General features: G+C 28.4%; 1 protein-coding gene across 1 annotated transcript in view; it reads left to right on the forward strand.

The window, feature by feature from the left end:
• Window positions 1-21,711, forward strand: part of creb3l2 (cAMP responsive element binding protein 3-like 2) — a 28,652-nt gene that overhangs the window by 3,013 nt on the left and 3,928 nt on the right. Inside the window, exons 2-10 of the mRNA XM_073838213.1 lie at window positions 16,097-16,325; window positions 16,414-16,592; window positions 16,681-16,765; window positions 18,403-18,584; window positions 18,681-18,827; window positions 18,935-18,993; window positions 20,648-20,716; window positions 20,847-20,946; window positions 21,054-21,177. Coding sequence (XP_073694314.1) covers window positions 16,097-16,325; window positions 16,414-16,592; window positions 16,681-16,765; window positions 18,403-18,584; window positions 18,681-18,827; window positions 18,935-18,993; window positions 20,648-20,716; window positions 20,847-20,946; window positions 21,054-21,177 — 1,174 coding nt within the window. The remainder of the gene's footprint in view (window positions 1-16,096; window positions 16,326-16,413; window positions 16,593-16,680; window positions 16,766-18,402; window positions 18,585-18,680; window positions 18,828-18,934; window positions 18,994-20,647; window positions 20,717-20,846; window positions 20,947-21,053; window positions 21,178-21,711) is intronic.

Consider the following 21,711-nt stretch of genomic DNA (forward strand, 5'->3'; position numbering starts at 1 on the left):
ATTATTAAATATCTTCGATATCTTTCTTATCAAGTTGTTTTCTTTCAGTTTGCCTACAAATTTTATTTCTTTTTTTTCTTGAATTGATTGATTTTAAGCCTCATTGAGTTTATGCACCTCTGTTTTTCACAGAACATTGCCAAAATTATCTACAAACAATACATTTTTGACAAATAAATATTAATTATAAAAATAAAAATAAAATATCAAATATATATCAAATATATAAATATAAAAAGTATAGTTAACTAAAACTAAAATAAAAAAGCCTGAGAAATATATATTTTTAAGTTTTGTTACTAAAAATAAATTAAATAAAACTGAAATAAAATAAATAAATAAACTGAAATAAAATTTCAAAACTTAAAATTGAGATTAAATAAATATTCTATATTTTACACACACATAGGCTCTCTCTCTCTTTCTCTCTCTCTCTCTCTCTCTCTCTCTCTCTCTCTCTATATATATATATATATGTGTGTGTGTGTATATATGTGTGTGTGTGTATATATATATATATATATATATATATATATATATATATATATATATATATATAAATATATATAAATAGTATAAAAATCATTATACAAATTATAAAAATATTTTTACATTTCTACATTTAAAGCCAATAGTTTTTAAACAGGCTTAATATAGCAATCGATAATTGAAACTAAAATGAAAAGCATAAAAATTATTTTTGTTGCTTCAAATAAAATATCCGAAATAAAAGCATAAAAATAATACTTAAAATAAATGTTAACTGAAATAAAATATAAAACCTTTTATTTCATAACTTATAATAACAAATAATAAATTGTATAAAAAAATATTTATAAATTATAAATCCGAAATAAAAGTTAATCTAAAAATTTGTGCTGTCAAATAGATTAAATGTGATTAATCACGATTAACGCATTCAAAATAAAAGTTTGTATTTACATAATATGTGTATGTACTGTGTATATATTTTTTAATGTATATATAAATACACACACATACATGTATATATTTCAGAATTATTTGTGATATATATTTATATGCATATATATAATACAAATCATATATATGAATGAAAATGAATTTATTTATACATGTAAATATTTCTTAAATATATACATATAAATATACACAGTACACACACGTATTATCTAAAAAACAACCAAACTTTTACTTTTGGATGCGATTAATCGTGATTAATTGATTTGACAGCATTACTAAAAATATAAAAAACTTCATTTCAGCTACATTTTAATTAAGTTTGACTTGTATATGGAAAAAAGAGAGAAAAATTACAACGAAGACAATTAAAGAACTAAAACTTACTAGAATTAAACCGAAAATGGAAAATATAAAATAAAAACTGTTTCAAAATAGCACTAAAATTATACTAAAATAACTGTTTAAATTATAATATAAATTATCAAAATAATTTTTTATTTTATTTTTATTTAATTTCAAGTTTTTATAAAAATGCTGTCTTTTTTTAATTACCATTGCATGCACTAAAGCAAGATGGTTTAAATCTAAACAGTGTTTTTCCAGTTAACTAGGGTTGGGTAATATGTCAGTTTATATTTTGCTACGCTTGAAATATTTCAACTGTTAGACAGATTGTTTTACCGGTTGCACTGCAGAACATCTTTATATTATTTACACATGACAGCAACAGAGAAACACAGATTCATGTGAGAATACAGAGTGGGATGTGTCCTAAACAAGTCAAAACATAAAGGTTAGTTACTAAGTGCTTGTTATTAAGGGGTGTAACACGAAGCACAGCTTAGTTGTTTATTGTAATGGCAAATTTGCTGCATTAATATAGAAGTTACGTGTGTTGACAGGTTCAAATGTAACTCATCAATCATCCATTTTAGACATTCTTGCTTGTCTTAGTGTTTTTGCATTTATGCCAGACTTACCTTTGTTTTGTTATGTGTTAAAATGACATACAAGTATTTCAATGAATATTTAACCAGTTTTTCGTTGAATTGCTCTCATGAATGACATCATAAAATGATAAGATATAAAATGACTCATACTCTGACTCATATATAGGTCTGTGTTCCCTCATTGTGGTCACACTCAATCAGTGATGTTAAACACTGGACTGACGAGGATATCTTAAGAAAATAAGTCATATGTCTTGATCGTGAAGGCCGTCTGTGACTGTAAACACAGTGCAGGAGTCTGGCCTCACATTTGTGCTTTTTTTAACTTTGTACTTTGTATTTTTAAGGTCTTATGAGACTGGAACAGTCTGAAAGGCTTTGGTGGTCAAATTTGCATACTGCTTTTACATTTTTTTTAGGATGTATAATGTGTGTGTGTGTGTGTGTGTGTGTGTGTGTGTGTGTGTGTGTGTGTGTGTGTGTGTGTGTGTGTGTCTATATGTATTTATTTTTTTAACTTAAAATATAAAAAACCTTTTTTCATAACTTAAAAATGTTTAATTTAATAAAAATTATATTTTTTATGGACACGCACATATTATTATATAATAATAAATTGTATACAAATTTAAAAAATTATACAAATATTTATAAATGTATAAATTATATGATCAGTAGTTTTTAAACAGGGTTAGTATAGTTATCTAAAACTAAAATAAAAATAAAAGAATAAAAATAATTTTACTTAAAATGAATGTTAACTGACATAAAATATTTAAAAAAAATAATTCTTAACTTAAAATTGAAATGCAATAATTCTATATTTTATACACACACACACACACACACACACACACACACACACACACACACACATAAGAAATTGTATAAAAATGATAAAAAAAAATTATAAATTATAAAATTAATAGTTTTTAAACAGGGTAAGTATAGTTATCTAAAACTAAATGTAAAAATAAAAGCATAAAAAAGTTTTTATTACTAAAAGTTAATGTTAACTGAAATAAAATAAAATCTAAAAACTTTTATTTCATACCTTAAAATTAAATAAAAATTTAACACACACACACACACACACACACACATACACATATAGGAAGTTCTATAGAAATAATTATATTTTTTTTTTATAAATTATAAAACCCAATAGTTTTTAAACAGGGTTAGTATAGTTATCTAAAAGTAAAAATAAAAGCATAAAAAACAATTTCTGTTACTTAAAATAAAATAAAAATGAACCAAAATAAAATATAAAAACTTTTATTTCATAACTAAAAAAATTAAATTAAATAAAAATTCTATATTTTACATACACAGACACATATAATAAATTATAATAATTATAAAAAATTATAAACCAATAGTTTTTAAACAGGGTTATCTAAAACTAAAAGTAAAAATAAAGCAGAAAAATAATTTCTGTTACTTAAAATAAAATAAATGTTAACTGAACTATAAATCTAAAAATATAAAAATCTTTATTTCAGCCACATTTTTCATTTTAAGTTTGACTTGTAAATAGAAAAAAACTTAACTGAACTAAAAAACAACAACACCAGAATTACTAAAACTTACTAGAAATAAAATGAAAATGTAAAATCTTCAAAATGGCAATAAAAATAATACTAAAATATTTAATTTCTATCATAAACATTTAATTATGATAGAAATTACAAGAATAAATTATTCTAAGTTATTATTTAAAATGCGGCAAACAAGAAACCCAGCAAAAATATAGAAAACCGTATAGCAGTGCTAACCGTACTAAAACAGCAAATCAATCAATCTTATACATATAAAAATAGACATGTGATGATTCAGATCAGGTCAGTTTATCAATAGCATCCTGTTTGAAAAGTGTGGTCAGTGCATTGCATATCAGGACAGCCTGATCCTTTGAGCTCTCTGACATTTGGATAACATTTGTCACTTATGGATCACGTGATATTCTGATGACTCGAGCTTTAGCGGATCGCTCTCTTACGGGACGGGAGGAGGCGAGTCTGTTGGCCGGCGGTCTGTAGTGAGAAACCCTCTGTGCTCAGTGTGTTCTCCATGAGCGGCCCGTCTTCTCAGCTCTCTGTGGGACGGGTGGACACAGACTCGGCCTGTTCTCAGAGAGGGCAGGGTTTTCGCCCGTCGCTCTTGCAGGCTGCATCATTCTGCGACACACATTCTTGCTCTTTGGCTCTGAATGGATGGTTTGTATGAGCTGCAACTCGAGCCTGAACCTTCGCTGAGCACACATGCATTCATTACCACGTCTCATTTTCCTCATTGCGATCTTGTGGTTTCTCTCGGTCTTATCTGGCCAGTCGTTCTAAGTGCCCCTTGGAGGCTGATCTTTGAGGCAAAGAATGTATTTTTGGCGTTGTTTGAAGTTGTAATGGAGGTGCTAAGCCACTAATTTTGTTAGTCAGCTGCGAGTTTGGCGTTATAAGCAATGTATTTTAATCTCAAATTATTTATTTTTATATATATATACATACATATGTTTTTTTTTTTTTTATAGAAGAACGTAGTTCTTCATTGTTTAAATTTTATATTATTATATTATGTTATATTATATTATGTAAAAAAAATAGATATATTTTTAAGTAAATTTTAATAAAATAAAGTAAACCCTGCAATTATATATTTATATTTTATGTAATTTATTCACTTATTTTATTTTGTATATTTACATATTTACATATACATTTATATATTATATTATATTAATATTATAATATTATATTATATTATATTATTTCCAAAAAAAATCTAATATATATATATATATTTTTTTTTTTAAGTAAATATTTATTTTTATTTGCCACATTGTTATTTAAACAATTTTTTAATATAATTTTAAAGAATTTTTTCAGATCCAGAGACTTCAAGTTCTTGTCTGTTTAGATTTTGTATTATTATATAATATTATATTATATTATATTATATGTTATATTATATTCATTATAAAATATATATTTTTTCAAAGTAAATATGAATTAATTAAAATATTTAATAAAAATAGTTTGTTTGTTTTTTTTGCCACATTATTTAATACAATTTAATACATGTAATTTATTTTAATTAAAAAAAACGTAGGTGTAAAGTCTGTTTTGGAAAATACAGTAAATTAAATAATTTTTTTTCTTTTATTATTTTTAATTTGATTTAAAAAACAAAAACAAATTATCAGATATTTAAATAAATAATTCTGACGTATGCATAAAAACCACTGCACAATTGATTTAAAAGCAAAGACTTGGACCGGTACGACTAATAGTATAAAACAAATGTTTCCATTTGGGACACATTTTGCTCTCTATCCTCAATTAGATCCAAGTAATTAACTATAATCAAATGTTTTTGCACATTCATTACTGTGCAGATAGATATGCACAGAATAGCATGGAAGTATACATCGCCAATTTACACCATTGCTACTTGTGTATTGGATATGTAGGGTGTCTTTCACTCCATTCAGTCAGACTTTTCCTGTTCCTCCCCTAAAAGAGCAAACAGATCGGTGATCAGCTGTTTCCAATCAATCCAGATTTGATTTATTTGTTATCCGCCGTCACTGTTTACATTCAGTGCCCTTTAAGGTCACTATTGGCCAGATGTTGATTACAGTGGAGCCGTTTCCTGGACCCCTGGAGCTCCAGAATCGCTGCAGTTTCAGCACATCACCGTCCGCAGGGGGAAGGGCTGATGGGACGGCCCCGAATATGCGGGATGTGTTCGGTCATGTTGTGAATTAGCAGCACAGTCACTACTAAAGGGATAGTTCACCTAAAAAGTAAGATTTGCTGTTAATTTACTCACCCTCAGGCCATCCAAAATAATTTTTTCTTCTTCAGTGGAACAGAAAGATTTTAGCTGGAATCGTGCTTATTGGTGATTTATAAAATGCAAGTCAATGGCTATTGTCACCTTGAGCAAATACAGGCAACACAAAATTAATACTTGTGGCTCCTGATGATATATTGAGGTCTTATGAAATGAAACGATCAATCTGTGCATGAAAACTCACTTTTGGACTCTTGACAAAACTGGTGTATATGATTCTATGATGCCAGTTTTGTCGAATCATTTGGCACTTCAGTTATTCTACTAGTTGCTGAACTGAGAAAAAAGTTCAACTCAAAGAACTAAATAAAGCATTTTGCATCGTTCTTGTGTGATTTAATAATACAATTGCAAATACAATGTCATTGCTTGACTATGTCAATGAACTGGTGAATCGTTATTTGAACCAATTCATTGAATCAAACTATCTGAATAAACCAGTTCACAGAAAAGAATCAGATTTTGTTTGCCTGGGGTTTCTTGCACAAACTGATTGTTTCACTTCATAAGACTTTAATAAATCATCAGGAGCCATTTGTAGGTACAGACATCCATTGTGTGTGTCCTCTGCAGTTTTTTCCTGAGGCTTTTTAATATTGTCCATATCGATATCGGAATTATATCGTATCGACCGTAATTAAGAAATATATTTTTATATTTTGTAAAAATCTTCTTTAATGTTCTACTAAAACAGAATAAAGCCTCTTCCTCTGAGTTAATCTGCTGTTTTAATAATATAATAGTGTATACACAACATCATTGTGTGAATCGGTTATTTGAACCAGTTCATTGAATCGAAGTCCATTGCCAGTTCATTGAATTGGAGTCTGAATGAACCAGTTTGCGGAAAAGAATCATATTGAGGCTCTGGATTGCAAGTAATAATAATATTGCAAACAATGTTTAGTTTCTTGCACAAACTGATCATTTTATGAATCACCGGACCATGGTTTTAGCTAAAAATCTTCTTTACTGTTCTGAAACAGAATGTCCCGAGGGTGAGTAAATGAACGACAAATGTTCATTTTGGAGTGAACGATTGCTCTTCTAGGCCTTTCCTACTGAATTAATCTGAAGATGACACACATTTCATGCTCAACAGTCATGCACAAGCAGCTTGCGCAAGAACCAGGCCAATTCGATGCACTTGGAAAGTGACTCATGGAAAAAGTGAAGGACTTGTGGTGGGATTTGTGTTGGCACAAATAAGATTTGCAAAGTGAACTTTAGGACTGATACACAACATTTCTCAGACCGCTTTTGTCCCTTGTTCTCCTTCCAGATTGTCCACTTGACCATTTAGATTAGTGTCCACAAGCTCTTTGCTTTTTCCCCAAATCTGAAGCGTCTCTAAACAATTCAGAGAATTTCACTCTAGGTTCTTGATTATTTATGACCGTTTGATTTATACTTTAGCCTGTGTAGTGACAGTTCCTGGAATTTGAGTGGTTGTGATTCACAACAGCAGTCCAGGCACTCATTAAACTCTAAACAAACGTCCTGTAGGGCAGGTTAACTCTGTATTTGGGTCAAAGAGACCCTTGTAATCCATGCAAACCGCTTAATGTCACTCGGCTTTGGCTCCTGTCCTGGAATACCACTACTTAATAATGAGGCATTTCTTGTACAACAACGTTAGAAGAGATCTGAGTGTTTTTGAGGACAAACATTCTGGCTTTCCTTAGTTCTCCAATGCTCCAGTTAAAAATAAATTGATTTCTAGTGGCAAATATCAGTGAATCATAAAGGACGAGGTCCAGCCTCCCCAGCGGTGATCTTTGTCTCCTGCGGGGTTCGTCTTTCCTCACATCTGTTTTGCTGTTTAAAGGGTTGCGAGATCTGCGTCCACTTTTGGCTCATAAACTTCCTCTTCCTGCACACACATTCACTCACGGCCCCCTTGAGAGGCTAAAAAATTACAGGCCACTGTCTGAATCTGCCAACGCCACTCCCAGGGTCTCTGTCATCACAGCTTTCTGAGCCTCCGCGGCACCAGCAACTTTTGGGATTCTCCAGCTGGGCAAAAACTCAGAGTCAAATTGCAGTACCCTGCCCCCATTAAAACCACATGTACTATACACCCATCCAAACTACGGACAAAGAAGCCTTCACTCTCAAAATCCACCCAGCTGGATGCAGGCATTTGTATTGATGAAATAGAGAGCGTCTTAATTAATCAGCATACTACCATACTACTCATACTACTACAGTAGTTTGCACTTTGAGTATCGTGTAAAAGAATTTGGAATTTTTATCAAATATTAAGCAGAATTTTTTTTGAAAGCATTTTTCAAGCATGGAATAAAGAGCGTCTTTTTTAATCAGCATACTACCATACAACACATACCACTTCATTAGTCTACTTCATTAGTAATGTGTGTAGTGCACAAAATTATCGAATTTGGAATATGGACTTTTTTATGTAGTGATAATTTTGTTGCATTTTGTGCACTTTTTTATAATATAAATATTATTTATAATTTTTGTATTACTTACATATTATATACAATATTACTATTACCTGCTTATTACATATGCACTTTATTTTTCTATATTATTTGAACTAATTTATTTTTAATTAATTTATATATTTAAAAAATTTCAAGTAATATATAAAAGAAACGTTTAAATATTGAAATGCATTTTTAAATATTTATGCACATATTTAAAAATAACAAAATAAATTATTTAAGAATTGTGTGTGTGTGTGTGTGTGTGTGTGTGTGTGTATGTGTGTATATATATATATATATACACACACATATTTGCCATGCAATACTTAAATACCCTGAATATATTTCTATGTTATCTGAACAATTTTTTTTATTTATATGTATTTTTTGAAATGCATTTTTACATATTTATGTATATATTTAAAAATAACTAAATATATTTTTATTTTAGAATTGTGTGTATATGTATATATATGTGTGTGTGTGTGTGTGTGTGTGTACATGTATATGTATTGCCTTTTATTAATAAAACACATTTTTAAAATAATATAAAATATTTGCCAAGAATAACTGTATTATTTATACATGTGTATTTTATTTTTTTACATTTTTAAAATATTATTTTGATTTTGAAAATGAAATTAATGCTGATATGGTGTTGTTATGGTGGGTTATTAAGGCATAAGTGTGCCAGCATCCATATTTCCCATCATTTCGTTTAGATTTACTTTATTTTTTATTTTTCCTTTGCTCTAAATCAGAATAAAAATTTAAGAGAATTATATTTAAGAGAAGTACAGACTGCAGTATGCAGTCCATTGCAGTAGGAACTGTTCCCAGACCAGGCACTTAAAAGTGATTATTTCTATCCTCGAGCCATAGGAAACCTCACTTCTGTCCTCCTCGGAGTAAACGCTCTCTTCTATTCCTCTCAGAGAGAGCAGTTGACACCCAGCAATTTCCAGCAATCATCATAATCATCTCGTCACACACTCAAGAGTGTCAGCTGTAATTGCATATCAGCCGCGACTGATGCCGAAACGACATAATAATACGGTGACTTTGTACAACCAGAACCGTCTGTGAATTCATACAGAAATGAATGGTGCGAATGCATCCAGAAGACGACAACTATGACATAATATGTCACACACAACTTGAGGGCTTCACCCTCATTCCTGATCTGATTTAAACGGCTGCGAATTTCTTCACGCTACATGAAGCGTTCACCTTAAGTGGCCTCGAAAACGCTTGCCATTTTCACGCTATGGTTTTGGTCCGAAGAAGACATTCCAGAAATCACTTTGTTTGCCAAATCCGAAGTTCAAACGAGTTCAGAAGAGAACTGTTTATGCGAACACGCTTAACGTGTTTTTGGTGGACGGCAGGCTCTGGAGGAACATCTGCGACCTGCGTGCATTTCTCTCTCCAGACGTTTTCTCACCACGGTGGGCGCAGACAGAGCTGCTGTTGAGTAACAAAAGTGGAAAATGTAGGGCAAGGCATTCCAGAACGACTTTGTCACTTGCATTCGCAAATGGCTTCTCTCTCTTTGTTGCCTTATGTGTTCGCTTAACTGTTTTCTTGTCTTTTCCTCTCTGTTTTTTTGACTTGGTTAACCTCTGAGTCAGTCTGTAATTGATCCCATACGCTGGCTTCTCTCCATTTTCAGCCCAGACTCCACCTCTTTTCTTCCTGGCTTGCTCAGTTTGCCCTTGTTTAACTTTTTTTCTGACATCTTTGCTGGCGGCTCTTTTCCAAAACTCTGAGATGGCTCTAGATGGCATCCGTAGGCAGCTTACAGTAAATGTGACTTTATCTTGAGGGAGCTTTGTGTATTTTGTGGAGAAGGCAGTCTCAGATAACATTGAAAAAGTAGGTCTTAAAAGGTCTTAAATTATTGCCCTTCTACAAATTAAGGCCTTAAAAGTAGTGGCGTTAAATAGTGCATGCACTGTGAAGAATAAACATCATCTTTTTCCTGTTTAAACATCCTTAATTCAAGGTAAATTTACTTGAGACGCAAAATTAAGATAGCATAAGTCTTGTTTTTTGAGAAATTGAACAAAATGAAGTGAGTTTATGCTTAAAACAAGAACAGACATCTATCAGTAGTGGATGAAAAGTTTCACTTTTAATTATTTATTTATTTATTTATTTATTTTTAACCAGATGTCAGATATTTGTTCTTGCTTTTATGCATAAACTCAGCATTTAAATCAGTTTTCACAAAAAAAGACTTATCATGTTATAAGTGGATTTTGATTTAGGGAGCTTTGAAGTATTACTTAAAATTATTTAATTGGTCTTAAAACATCTTACATTGGCTCTCATTAAACCTGCTGAAACTTTGGAGGTAAATGTTGATTTTAAGTATTTTTATATTTTAGGAATTGCTAAAAATAATTACACTACCAGTCAAAAGTATTTGAACAGTAAGATTTGTAATGTGTGTGTTTTTTTTTTTTTTTTTAAAGAAGTCTCTTCCGCTCACCAAGCCTGCATTTATTTGATCCAAAGTACAGCAAAAACAGTAAAATATTTTTACTATTTAAAATAACTGATTTCTATTTGAATAAATTTTAAGATGTAATTTATTCCTGTGATTTTAAAGCTAAATTTTTAGTATCATTACTCCAGTCACATGATCCTTTAGAAATCATTCTAATATTCTGATTTGCTGTTAAAAACATTTATTATTATTATTATAGTAAATGAAAACGGTTGAGTAGAATTTTGTCAGGTTTCTTTGCTGAATATAAGTTCATAAGAACAGCATTTATCTGAAATAGAAATCTTTCGTAACATTATAAATGTCTTTATCTTCACTTTTGATCAATTCTTGCTAAATAAAAGTATTAATTTCTATCATTTCTCTCCCAAAAAACAAAAACTTGAATGGTATAGTGTATAAAGTTACAAATGATTTTATATTTAAGATAAATGCTGATCTAAATCCTGAAAAAGCTTTTAAATATTGATAATAATAATAATAATAATGCTTTTTGAGCTGCAAATCAGCATATTAGAATGATTTCCGAAGCATCATGTGAAGACTGGAGTAATGATGATTAAAATTCAGTTTTGATCACAGGAAAAAAATACATTTTAAAATATATTCAAATAGAAAGCAGTTATTTTAAATGGTAAAAATATTTCACAATATTACTGCTATTGCTGTACTATGGATTAAATAAATGCAGGTTTGGTGAGCAGAAGAGGCTTATTTAAAAAAAAATATTAAAAATCTTGCTATTCAAAAAGTTTTGACTGGTAGTGTATATCTTACTAAAATCTAATATTTATGTGTAAAACACCCAATATTTCGATTTCTATGCTTAGTAAAGTCACTTTTTGTGTAAATTACTATGAAGATCGTTCCAAATCATCACTAATGACCTTCCCTTTCACTTTAGAAGGAAGATATGCATACTAGGTTTTGCAAAGCAGTCTTGTTTTCTCCTACTATGAACACGAGTTCTCAATGGCATAATGTTGACAGGCCGTTCTGTTTATATTTAGTGTGAGCCAAGCTGATCTGCTAAGTGGCCTTGAACTTTAACATGTAAGCATTTCAGTTACTGATAAATACTGCCAGAAACTCATCATTTAGGCAGTAAATTGAACTAAACAGTGACAAAATGTATATTTTTCTGAGTCTTGGTTTGTTGCTCGTCATATTACTGTCAGTCAGCAGCACTGAGTATCAGGTCCTGTCAGGTTGTGCTAGTCAAAGCAGCATTGTTTGATCTTGTAATCTGTCTTTGTTGGCTGAACCCAAAGACCTGCGTATCGCGCTATGCGTGATTGTACCCTGCTGGCTGTGCTGATGAACAAATGCACACACAGGAGATGGCAGTTGTTTGAATGTCTGCAATGCACTGACTGTCTTTCTGTGGATGAGCCGTCTGGACTCTGACTCATCTGTGCAGATGGAGACAAGTCTGTTGCGATAGAGCGGTTTTTATATTCGTAAATGATATTTTTAATCGTGAAAGTATGGTTTAAAAGTTTGGGATGTTTTATTTTTTATTTTTAATGAATTGCTTACCAAGGCTGCATTTATATGATGAAAAATACAGTAAAAATCTAAATATTTTGAAATGTTATTATTTAAATGATTATATTAAATTAAATGAACTGTTTTCTATTTGAATATATTTTAAAAATGTATTTTATTCCTGTAATGCAGTGATGAATTTTTAGCACTGTTACGCCAGTCTTCAGTGTCATATGAATTGGTATAATTGCAAATTATTTACATAGATTTTAATTTTATAAAATTTTCTTAAATAACAAAAAATAAATTCCTTACATTATTAAATTAAATTAAATTAAATTATTAAATTGTTTAAAACATTTAACATTTTATTATTTTAAATATTTTTTTATATTGTGTGTATATATGTTTAAATATTTATTTATTTAATATTTATATATTTTATATTTAACTGTTTAAAACTAAAATCAATAATTTATTTACATTTCTTTATGTTTTGGGCAAGTATACGTGTAATAAGTGTGCACTTTAAATTCAATTTAAATAATTTAAATTTGGTAATAATTAATTAAATAATATCTAATTCAATAATAATGTAATTATAATTCAATAATTAATTTAAATTAAAAAAATAAATTCAACTATAATTCAATAAGTGATTTAAATAATTTAAATACCAGTATTAATTAATTTAATAATAATTTAATTATAGTTCAATAATTTATTTAAATAATTTAATACCAGTAATAATTAATTCAATAATATATAATTCAATTATAATTTACATTATTTCTTTTAGCTATTTGAACAAAGAAAATACTTACTAAATGTGTACTTACTTGAAAAATAAAAAAGTAAATAATAATAAAAAAATAATTAAAATAAAATAAAATTTAATTTAATTTAAACAAAAAATAAACAACAATTTAGTTAACTTTTAATTTATTTAAATATTTTTTTTATTTAAGAAGAAAAATGTACAGTCACCTAGTCATTATTTAAAAATAACAACTCTTCAGGATGATTCGAGCGTCAAAAAGTGCTAATAAATTCATTATTATTAAATATGAAATATTTATTATTATTATTTATTAAAATAAATTAAATTATTGTTTAAAATAAGTACATTTCATTTTATTAATTTAAATATTTTTTTTATATTTATACATATTTTTTAATGTATGTTTTTATGTTATATTTAAGTAACTCAAATAAATAATTTATTTAAATTTCTTTATGTTCTGGGCAAGTATACATGCAATAAGTGTCATGCACAGTCTACTAGCCATTATTAAAAAAAAAACCTTTTCAGGATGATTTAAGTGTCCTTGTTTATGAGAACATGTCAAAAATGCTGTAGATTGAGCTTAACATGTTAAATTCAGAACATTCCTCTAAACACCACCTGAGGAGAAAAGCTGTGGAAACCTGATGACCTGAGTTAGCACAAGTGCTGCGTTCAGTCTTGAAGTGATGAAATAAATGTCTGGAAGCGTCTCAGCTTGTCCAAACCTGTTTTGAGGAGCAGGAGACCTTCTTAAGATGGGCTGGGGGGCTGGAACACACCCATAGGAATGCCAAGGAGAGAGGAGGAGGCCGTCTGATGGGTTTGGCCTGGAATCAGACCTCCTCAGTGGGATTGTAACGAGCCGTCTGATTGGACGTGAGAGAGCCTGATGCGCTCTGATTGGTGGAGAGGGGTAGCCTTTGGGCACTTGCTATTGTGTTTAGTCTGCTCCTCAGGCTATGAGATCTGATCTTCAAAGAATTGTGCTGATGTTTTACGGTCTGCAATTAAGGACTGTTTAACAAGCTGTGGTTTAATGAGCGTTCATTTTAGCTTTACAGTCGCAGCCTGATCTTAGATGTTAAACCTCGCAGCCAAAGGCAAAACAGGGTTTCAGACATTTGTGTTATTGCACTTAAAGTAAAGCGTATGATTAATATATTGGAGTGCTTTATAGAGTGCAGTAAATTACATACAGTCTCCTTATCATTCTCAGAAACAGCTCTTGAATCATCAGGATTGGGTTTAGTTTTCAATAATGAGCTGACCATGCATTATCACATTTATTACACGTATGCTTACCCTAAAAAATAACATGGACGTGAAATATTGATCTTATACTATTTTATTTCATGTATTAATTGAAATCACTTATTTGTATTTATTCGAAAAGAGAATTATTACACGTGTTTACCCATAAATAAATGGTCAAATATTGATTTTAGTTTGAATTGTTGAAATAAAAATATTAAATGTCATTTAGTCAGTAGTTAATATAACTTAACACTGGTAAGTAAATAATTAATTAAATAATATATAATTCAATAATTAATTTAAATCATTTAATAGCAGTAATAATTAATTAAATAATAAATAAATTAATTTAATAATTAATTTAAACTAATTGAACTAATTCAATTGTAATTTAATAATTACTGTAAATAAATGAATACCAGTAATAATTAATTTAATAATATATAATTCAATACTAATTCAATTATAATTACTGCTAATAATTAATTCAATAATATATAATTCAGTTATTAATTGAAATAATTTAATACTGTAATTCAATTCAATAATAATTCAATCATTATTTAATAATTCAATAATTTCAGACCGGTAATTAATTCAATAATACATAATTAAATAAATAATTAAATACCAGCAATAATTAATTCAACAATATATAATTCAATAATAATTCATTTATAATTTAATAGCTATTTCAAATAAATTATTACTGTTAATAATGAATTCAATAATATATCATTCAAAAATGTATTTAAATAATTTAATACTGGCAATAAATCAGTAATATGTATATGTTTTAATAATAATTAATTGTAATAATTTAATATTGGTATTAATTCAGTAATATAATTATAATTAATTTTAATAGTTTAATACTGAAATTAATTCAGTGCAATAATAATTCAATTATAATTTAATAATTAATTTATATAATTTATTACCGGTATTTAATTTAATAATATACAATTCAATAAATAATTTAAATATTTTGATCCTGATAATAATTAATTCAATAATGCATAATTCAATTTTAATTCAATAATTAATTTTAATCATTTAATTTTGGTAATAATTAATTAATTTAATAATAATTACATTTAAAATTCAGTAATTGATTTCAATAATTTGCCTTTAGCTATTTGAGAACGTAAAATACTTATTAGATGTGTACCCAAAAAAAATAATGGTTTTAGTTGTAAATATTTACAATAATAAATAAATATTTAAAATAAATTTTTAATGTAATTTAATCAATAGTTTAAATAACTTAAGACTGGTAATTAATTGATTAAAAAATATGTAATTCAACAATAATACAATAATTAATTTAAATAATTTAATAGCGGTAATAATTAATTCAATAATGTGTAATTCAATACTAATCAAATTCTAATTTATTAATTAATTTAAATTAATACCGGTAATAATCAAATTTAATAATACATAATTCAATTGTGTATAATTTAATAATAATTACATTGAAAAATCAGTAATTGATTTAAATAATTTGCTTTAGCTATTTGAGAAAATAAAATACGTATAGCATGTGTATCTAAAAAAATAAAAAATAAAAATAAATAAATAAATACAAAATTTAATTTAATTTAAACTAGTATATAATTATTTTAATTATTAATTATTAATTTAAAGATTTTTTATTTATTTGAGAAGAAAAAAAATATTGTACACTAAATTTACATTTTCAATTATTTAATTGTAATAGTTTAGACTTGATGTTTTATGATCCGCAGTTAAGGTCTCTTTAACTAGCTGTGGTTTAATAAACACTTAATTTGAGCTCTGAAGTCACCTTTTTCTTAATCCTAACCTTCAAATTTCTTTTCTTCCTGTGCAGCACTTCACCGAGCTGCTGGATGATCTGTCCCAAGAGGCTTTGCTGGGTCAGCTGTTAAGCGACCCGTTCCTGTCCGGTCGTGGAGATGCTATGGACACGGAGGAAGACCTGACCCCCGCGTCTCCAGTGCCGCCACACATTCAAGCCGAACACAGTTACTCTCTGTGCGGAGACTCTCGCCCACAGTCGCCCCTCTCCCATCTGCCCGGAGAGCCCGGCAGCGACGCCGGTGAGACTCAGCCAAAATCTGCTTCCAATTTGATAATAGAGGTCAAAATAAAACTCTAAATGAAATGCAATTTGATGTGTATTTTCAGGTGATTCGGACAATGACGAGTGGCCCATGGAGCAGGAAGATAAAGGGCTGAAGATGGAGCCGCTGCTGTGTGACCCGTCGCCTGTCCTGCTGCCCACCCTGACCCTCACTCTGACCCCCGAGGGTCCCGCTGCTGAGCCTGTGACTGACGCCTCACTGAGCCTCCCTCAGACCGCACAGGTTAGACCGTTCACCGTGAGCATGTGAACACACACACATACAGTCTGTTGGATTTTATTAAAGTGCTGATTTGTGCTCATATTTGCAGGTGAAGGAGGACAGTGAATGTTTCAGTCCTCAGATTAAACTGGAGCCACACGAGGTGGATCAGTTCTTAAACCTCTCACCCAAAGGTAAAACACTTTCTCTGACATTTTTTGGGTTATTGCGCAAAAAATAACATAGTCATCTGGTCATTATCATAAACAGATGATGCTCTTGAATCATCCTGAATAGGTTTATTTTTTAATAATGACCAGCTGACTGTAGGTTACTACACTTACTGCATATGTACTTGCTAAAAAATAAATAAATACGCTTAAATGATAGGTTTAAAAAAAAAAAAAAAAATATATATATATATATATATATATATATATATATATATATATAATATAATATAATATAATATAATATAATAAAAATATATAAAAAACAATTTAATTTAAAAAAAAAAGTAATAATCTAAATATTTTAATTTAAATGTTTTAAATTATTAGAAAACTATTTAATGCATTACTTTTTTATTTTGCTAAATTTAATGCTGTACAGTTAATTATTGATTTTAGTTTTTAAAAGTTACATTTTAATAATATAAATATTTTTATTTAAATACTTTAAACAGTTCTTAATCATTTAAATAATTTATTTTTGTTATTTAAGAGGAAAGAGACATTACATTTGGAATTTAAACAATGCCATTTTAGTTTTCAGTCGTTTAATTTTAATGATTTGTTTATTTGTTCAAGCACGTGTTAAGTCTTTTACGTCTCAAAAAACTATTATTTTTAATTTTAATTGTTTATTTTTTTTAAGTGCATGTGTAAAGTCTTCATTTCAAATAACTACAACTTTTATCATTTAAATTACAATATTTCTATTAAAAAGTCATTATTTTAAACTAAAATCTTAATTACATATTTTAATTCAAACCAATTTAAAACAATAATTATTCAATAACATTTATTTGTTTATTTGTGAAGAATTTGTACAATAATAAATGAATATTCATTTTAGTTTTAAATAATTTCTTTTTAATGATTTCTTTTTTCAAGTACACATGTACAATTTTTTTACATCTCAAATAACAAATAAATATTTAAAATTAAAATCATACTGTTAAATAAATTCATTTTAATTTGTATAATTTATTGATTTTTTCAGTTCATGTGTAAAGTCTTTCTCATCTCAAATTACTGAAGCTAATTATTTAAAATAATATTGTACTGTTTAAATTATTTAAGTTAAAATATTTCTACTAAAATTACATTATTAAACTAAATTATTAAAATATTCAACTAAAATCAGTATTTCATGTCTATTTGAGTATTTTAATTTAATCAAACAATTTAATTTGAATATTTTATTTTAGTTATTTGAAAAGAAAAGCACGTATTGCTCACGTACATAGCAGAAATACATAAATGAATAGATATAATTATTGAATTAAATTTTAAATAATTACGTTGTAATAATTAAATCATTGTATTGAATTGCATTTGAATTTATTTGATTATTTGAGCAGAAAAAGGGTATGAAATATTGATTTTACTTTTAAAAAATTACATTTTTAATATTTAAATATTTTAATTGAAGTCATTTGAATAATTAAATCATTTCAGTAATTTAATTAAACAGTTTAATTATTACTTTTATTATATTTTGAGAAGATAAATCATTCAGAGTAATACAAGAGATACAGCTATGTAGAAAATAAATATGCTGCAATTGTTTGGCCACAGATTGCTCAATCTCTAATGTTTTCCGTCAGGTCTGGAGTCTCTGCAGATGCCCCCCACTCCTCCCAGCTCTCACGGCAGCGATTCGGAGGGCAGTCAGAGTCCCGTTCACCCCTGTGCTCCCGCCAGTCCCACACAGAGCCCTGCTGTCCTCAAGGTGGCGCCAAGAGCCCCGTCTTCCCTCTCCAACTCTCCTCTGCTGACGGCACCCCACGTGAGCAAAAAGACTTCTTGTTCATTAACAACACCTGTTGCATTTTATTAAAGAAGCTGGTCAGGTGACCTCCTCTGGTTTTGTGTGACCTGACAGAAACTGCAGGGCTCTGGTCCTCTCCTGCTGACGGAGGAAGAGAAACGCACGCTCATCGCTGAAGGATATCCGGTGCCCACCAAACTGCCCCTGTCCAAAGCTGAGGAGAAAGCACTGAAGAAGATTCGCAGGAAGATCAAGAACAAGGTTGGTATCAGAGTTCAGCCTCGTAAACCGTAAAAAGATGCAGACTTCAAATCTGGTAATCTACTAAATCTACTAAAATGAATGTCAAACACACTCATGATTTTCAGATTTCAGCACAAGAGAGCCGCAGGAAAAAGAAAGAGTACATGGATGCTTTAGAAAAGAAGTAAGTCTGTTTAATATTTATCAGATTTAATTAATATATATATATTAATGTAACATTTATGAAGTACAGATTATTGTTTTCTGATTTCAAGAACTGAATGAATAATTATTTCCAAATTATTTTCCAATTTTCTATATTATATACATATTAAATAGTATGTAATTAGTTAAAATATTAGTAAATAATTTAGTAGTAGTTATTTTAGTATATGTTTTATTACATTTTTAAAAATGATTTTACTTCACAATATTTAAAAGCAGTGTTGACAGTATCTGTGTATCACAATACATTATACATTTATACGTGTGTGTGTGTGTGTGTGTGTGTGTGTGTATGTGTGTGTATATATATATATATATATATATATATATATATATATATATATATCAGATACATATGAATTAATTTATTAATTATTTTGCAAAATAATTTGAGTTTTTTCTCATTAAATATTAATCACATTCAGAAAGTAAAAAGAGTTGTAGTTTACTGATAAATAAATTTACAAGTAAAATATTTTCAGTAGCTGCATTAAAAAAAAGTTAAAATAGCATGTGACATTGTAATTATAATATATACCCAAAATTTACAATATATTATAATTATACATATTTTTATGGATATTTAACATATAAAAATGTAACGTTTTTTAAATATTACATGATAAAGTGCTTAAAAATAAATACATAATCGTGTCGATGCATATAATTTGATTAAAATATATATTTAAAATATATTTAATGTGATTTGTTTTCTCTCATTACATATGAATCTTTTACTAATTAATCAGTTAAATATTTTCAGTGCCTATATGAAACCCTTCATGTGATGATATCTATCAATGTATTTCTATAGCTCTATATTAAAAAATAAAACACATTTTAAAAATACTAAATAGAATATTCAAAATAGTATCTATGTATATGTGTGTGTATGTGTATATAAATATTAGTTATATTTTATTTTATACTTTTTTCCACTTAGAAATAAGTCACATTATTACAATAAAATGGGTTGCAAATTCATGTTTCGTGTTACAGTAATTTAAAAGTAAAATATTTTGCATATAATTTGATTATAATATATATTTAATATATGATTTTTTTCTCTCATTACATATGATTTTTAACTAATAAGTTAAATATTTTCAGTGCCTATATGAAACCCTTAAGATTAAACTATTAAACTATAATTTCTATAGCTCTATATTAAAAAATAAAATACATTTTAAAAATACTAAATAGAATATTCAAAATAGTATCTATGTATATGTGTGTGTGTGTGTGTATGTATGTATATATATATTATATTATATAGATATAAAATCTCAATTATATGTTTATATATATATTTTCTCATTAAATATTAATCACATTTAAAAAAAAAAAGTGTTGTAGTTTACTGATAAATAAATTGTGAAAGTGAAATATTTTCAGTAGCTGCGTTAAAAAAAGGTTAAAATAGCATGTGACATTGTAATTATGATATATACCTAAAATGTACAATATAATTATACATATTTTCATGGATATTTAACATATAAATATATAAAGTTTTTTAAATACTTAAAATACTGCAAAAACATTTGCAGTACCTGCATAAACCCCTCCAGATGAAACATCATGTGACATTGCCTTACCCTGTCCATCCACAGGGTGGAGACATGCTCCAACGAGAACAATGAGTTACGCAGGAAAGTTGAAACACTGGAGTGCACCAACAAGTAAGACCCTCAAACCTTTCCAGGATCACTAAATCATTAGCTCATAGTTTGATCTCTTGAATTTGGGGTCATTAATGATGCATGCTATGCAAACGGCCGTGTATTGATTGTGTAAATGTGTGTGCGTCAGGTCTCTGCTGCAGCAGCTGCACTCGCTGCAGGCGGCGGTGACAGGAAAGGTCCCGCGGTCCTGCCGGGTGACGGGCACCCAGACCTCCACGTGCCTCATGGTGAGAGCTTCCTGCGTCAACGTTCAGCACATCTGCTTGTGTGTGTGTATGAATGAGTGAAAGACGAATGCAAACACTAACACAAGCACTGGTTTTGTTCTGTGCAGGTGGTGGTTCTGTGTTTTTCGGTGTTCTTGGGGAGTTTTTATCAAGGTCTGAGTCCCTGTTCTTCCATCACCAAAACAGACCTGAGCAGAGAGATGTCCATACAGGACTCATACACCACTACAGGTATGCATGCTGGGATAACAGTACCAAAATATACGGAGACACGCAACTTTACTCTATACCACTTCATCATCATTTGTTCATAGCTTTTACACACCAGCAATAAAGTTAGAATAATGTCTCTTTGAAAATATATATAAGATATATATATAAGAAATAATATAATATAATAAATTATTATAACTTAAAATAGACATGATACATATTAGCTATGAAATTATACATGCATTTATATATATAAAAATATATAAATTTTAAAATAAATTCTTAAAAATAAGAAGAAATAAAAAAAATAATATAATTATTATAAATTAAAATAGATATACATATAGACATATATTTGCTATGTAATTACAGTTACATTTATATTTATATATATATATATATATATATATATATATATATACACATTCTAAACTAATATAATAAATTATAAAAAATACATGTTATAGATATTTGCTGTGTAATTATACATGCCTTTATATATATATTTTTTTTATAAATATTAAAAAATAAGAAAATAATATAATAAATTAT

This window comes from Garra rufa, chromosome 4 (assembly GCF_049309525.1).
Source record: "Garra rufa chromosome 4, GarRuf1.0, whole genome shotgun sequence".
Lineage (NCBI taxonomy): Eukaryota > Metazoa > Chordata > Actinopteri > Cypriniformes > Cyprinidae > Garra > Garra rufa.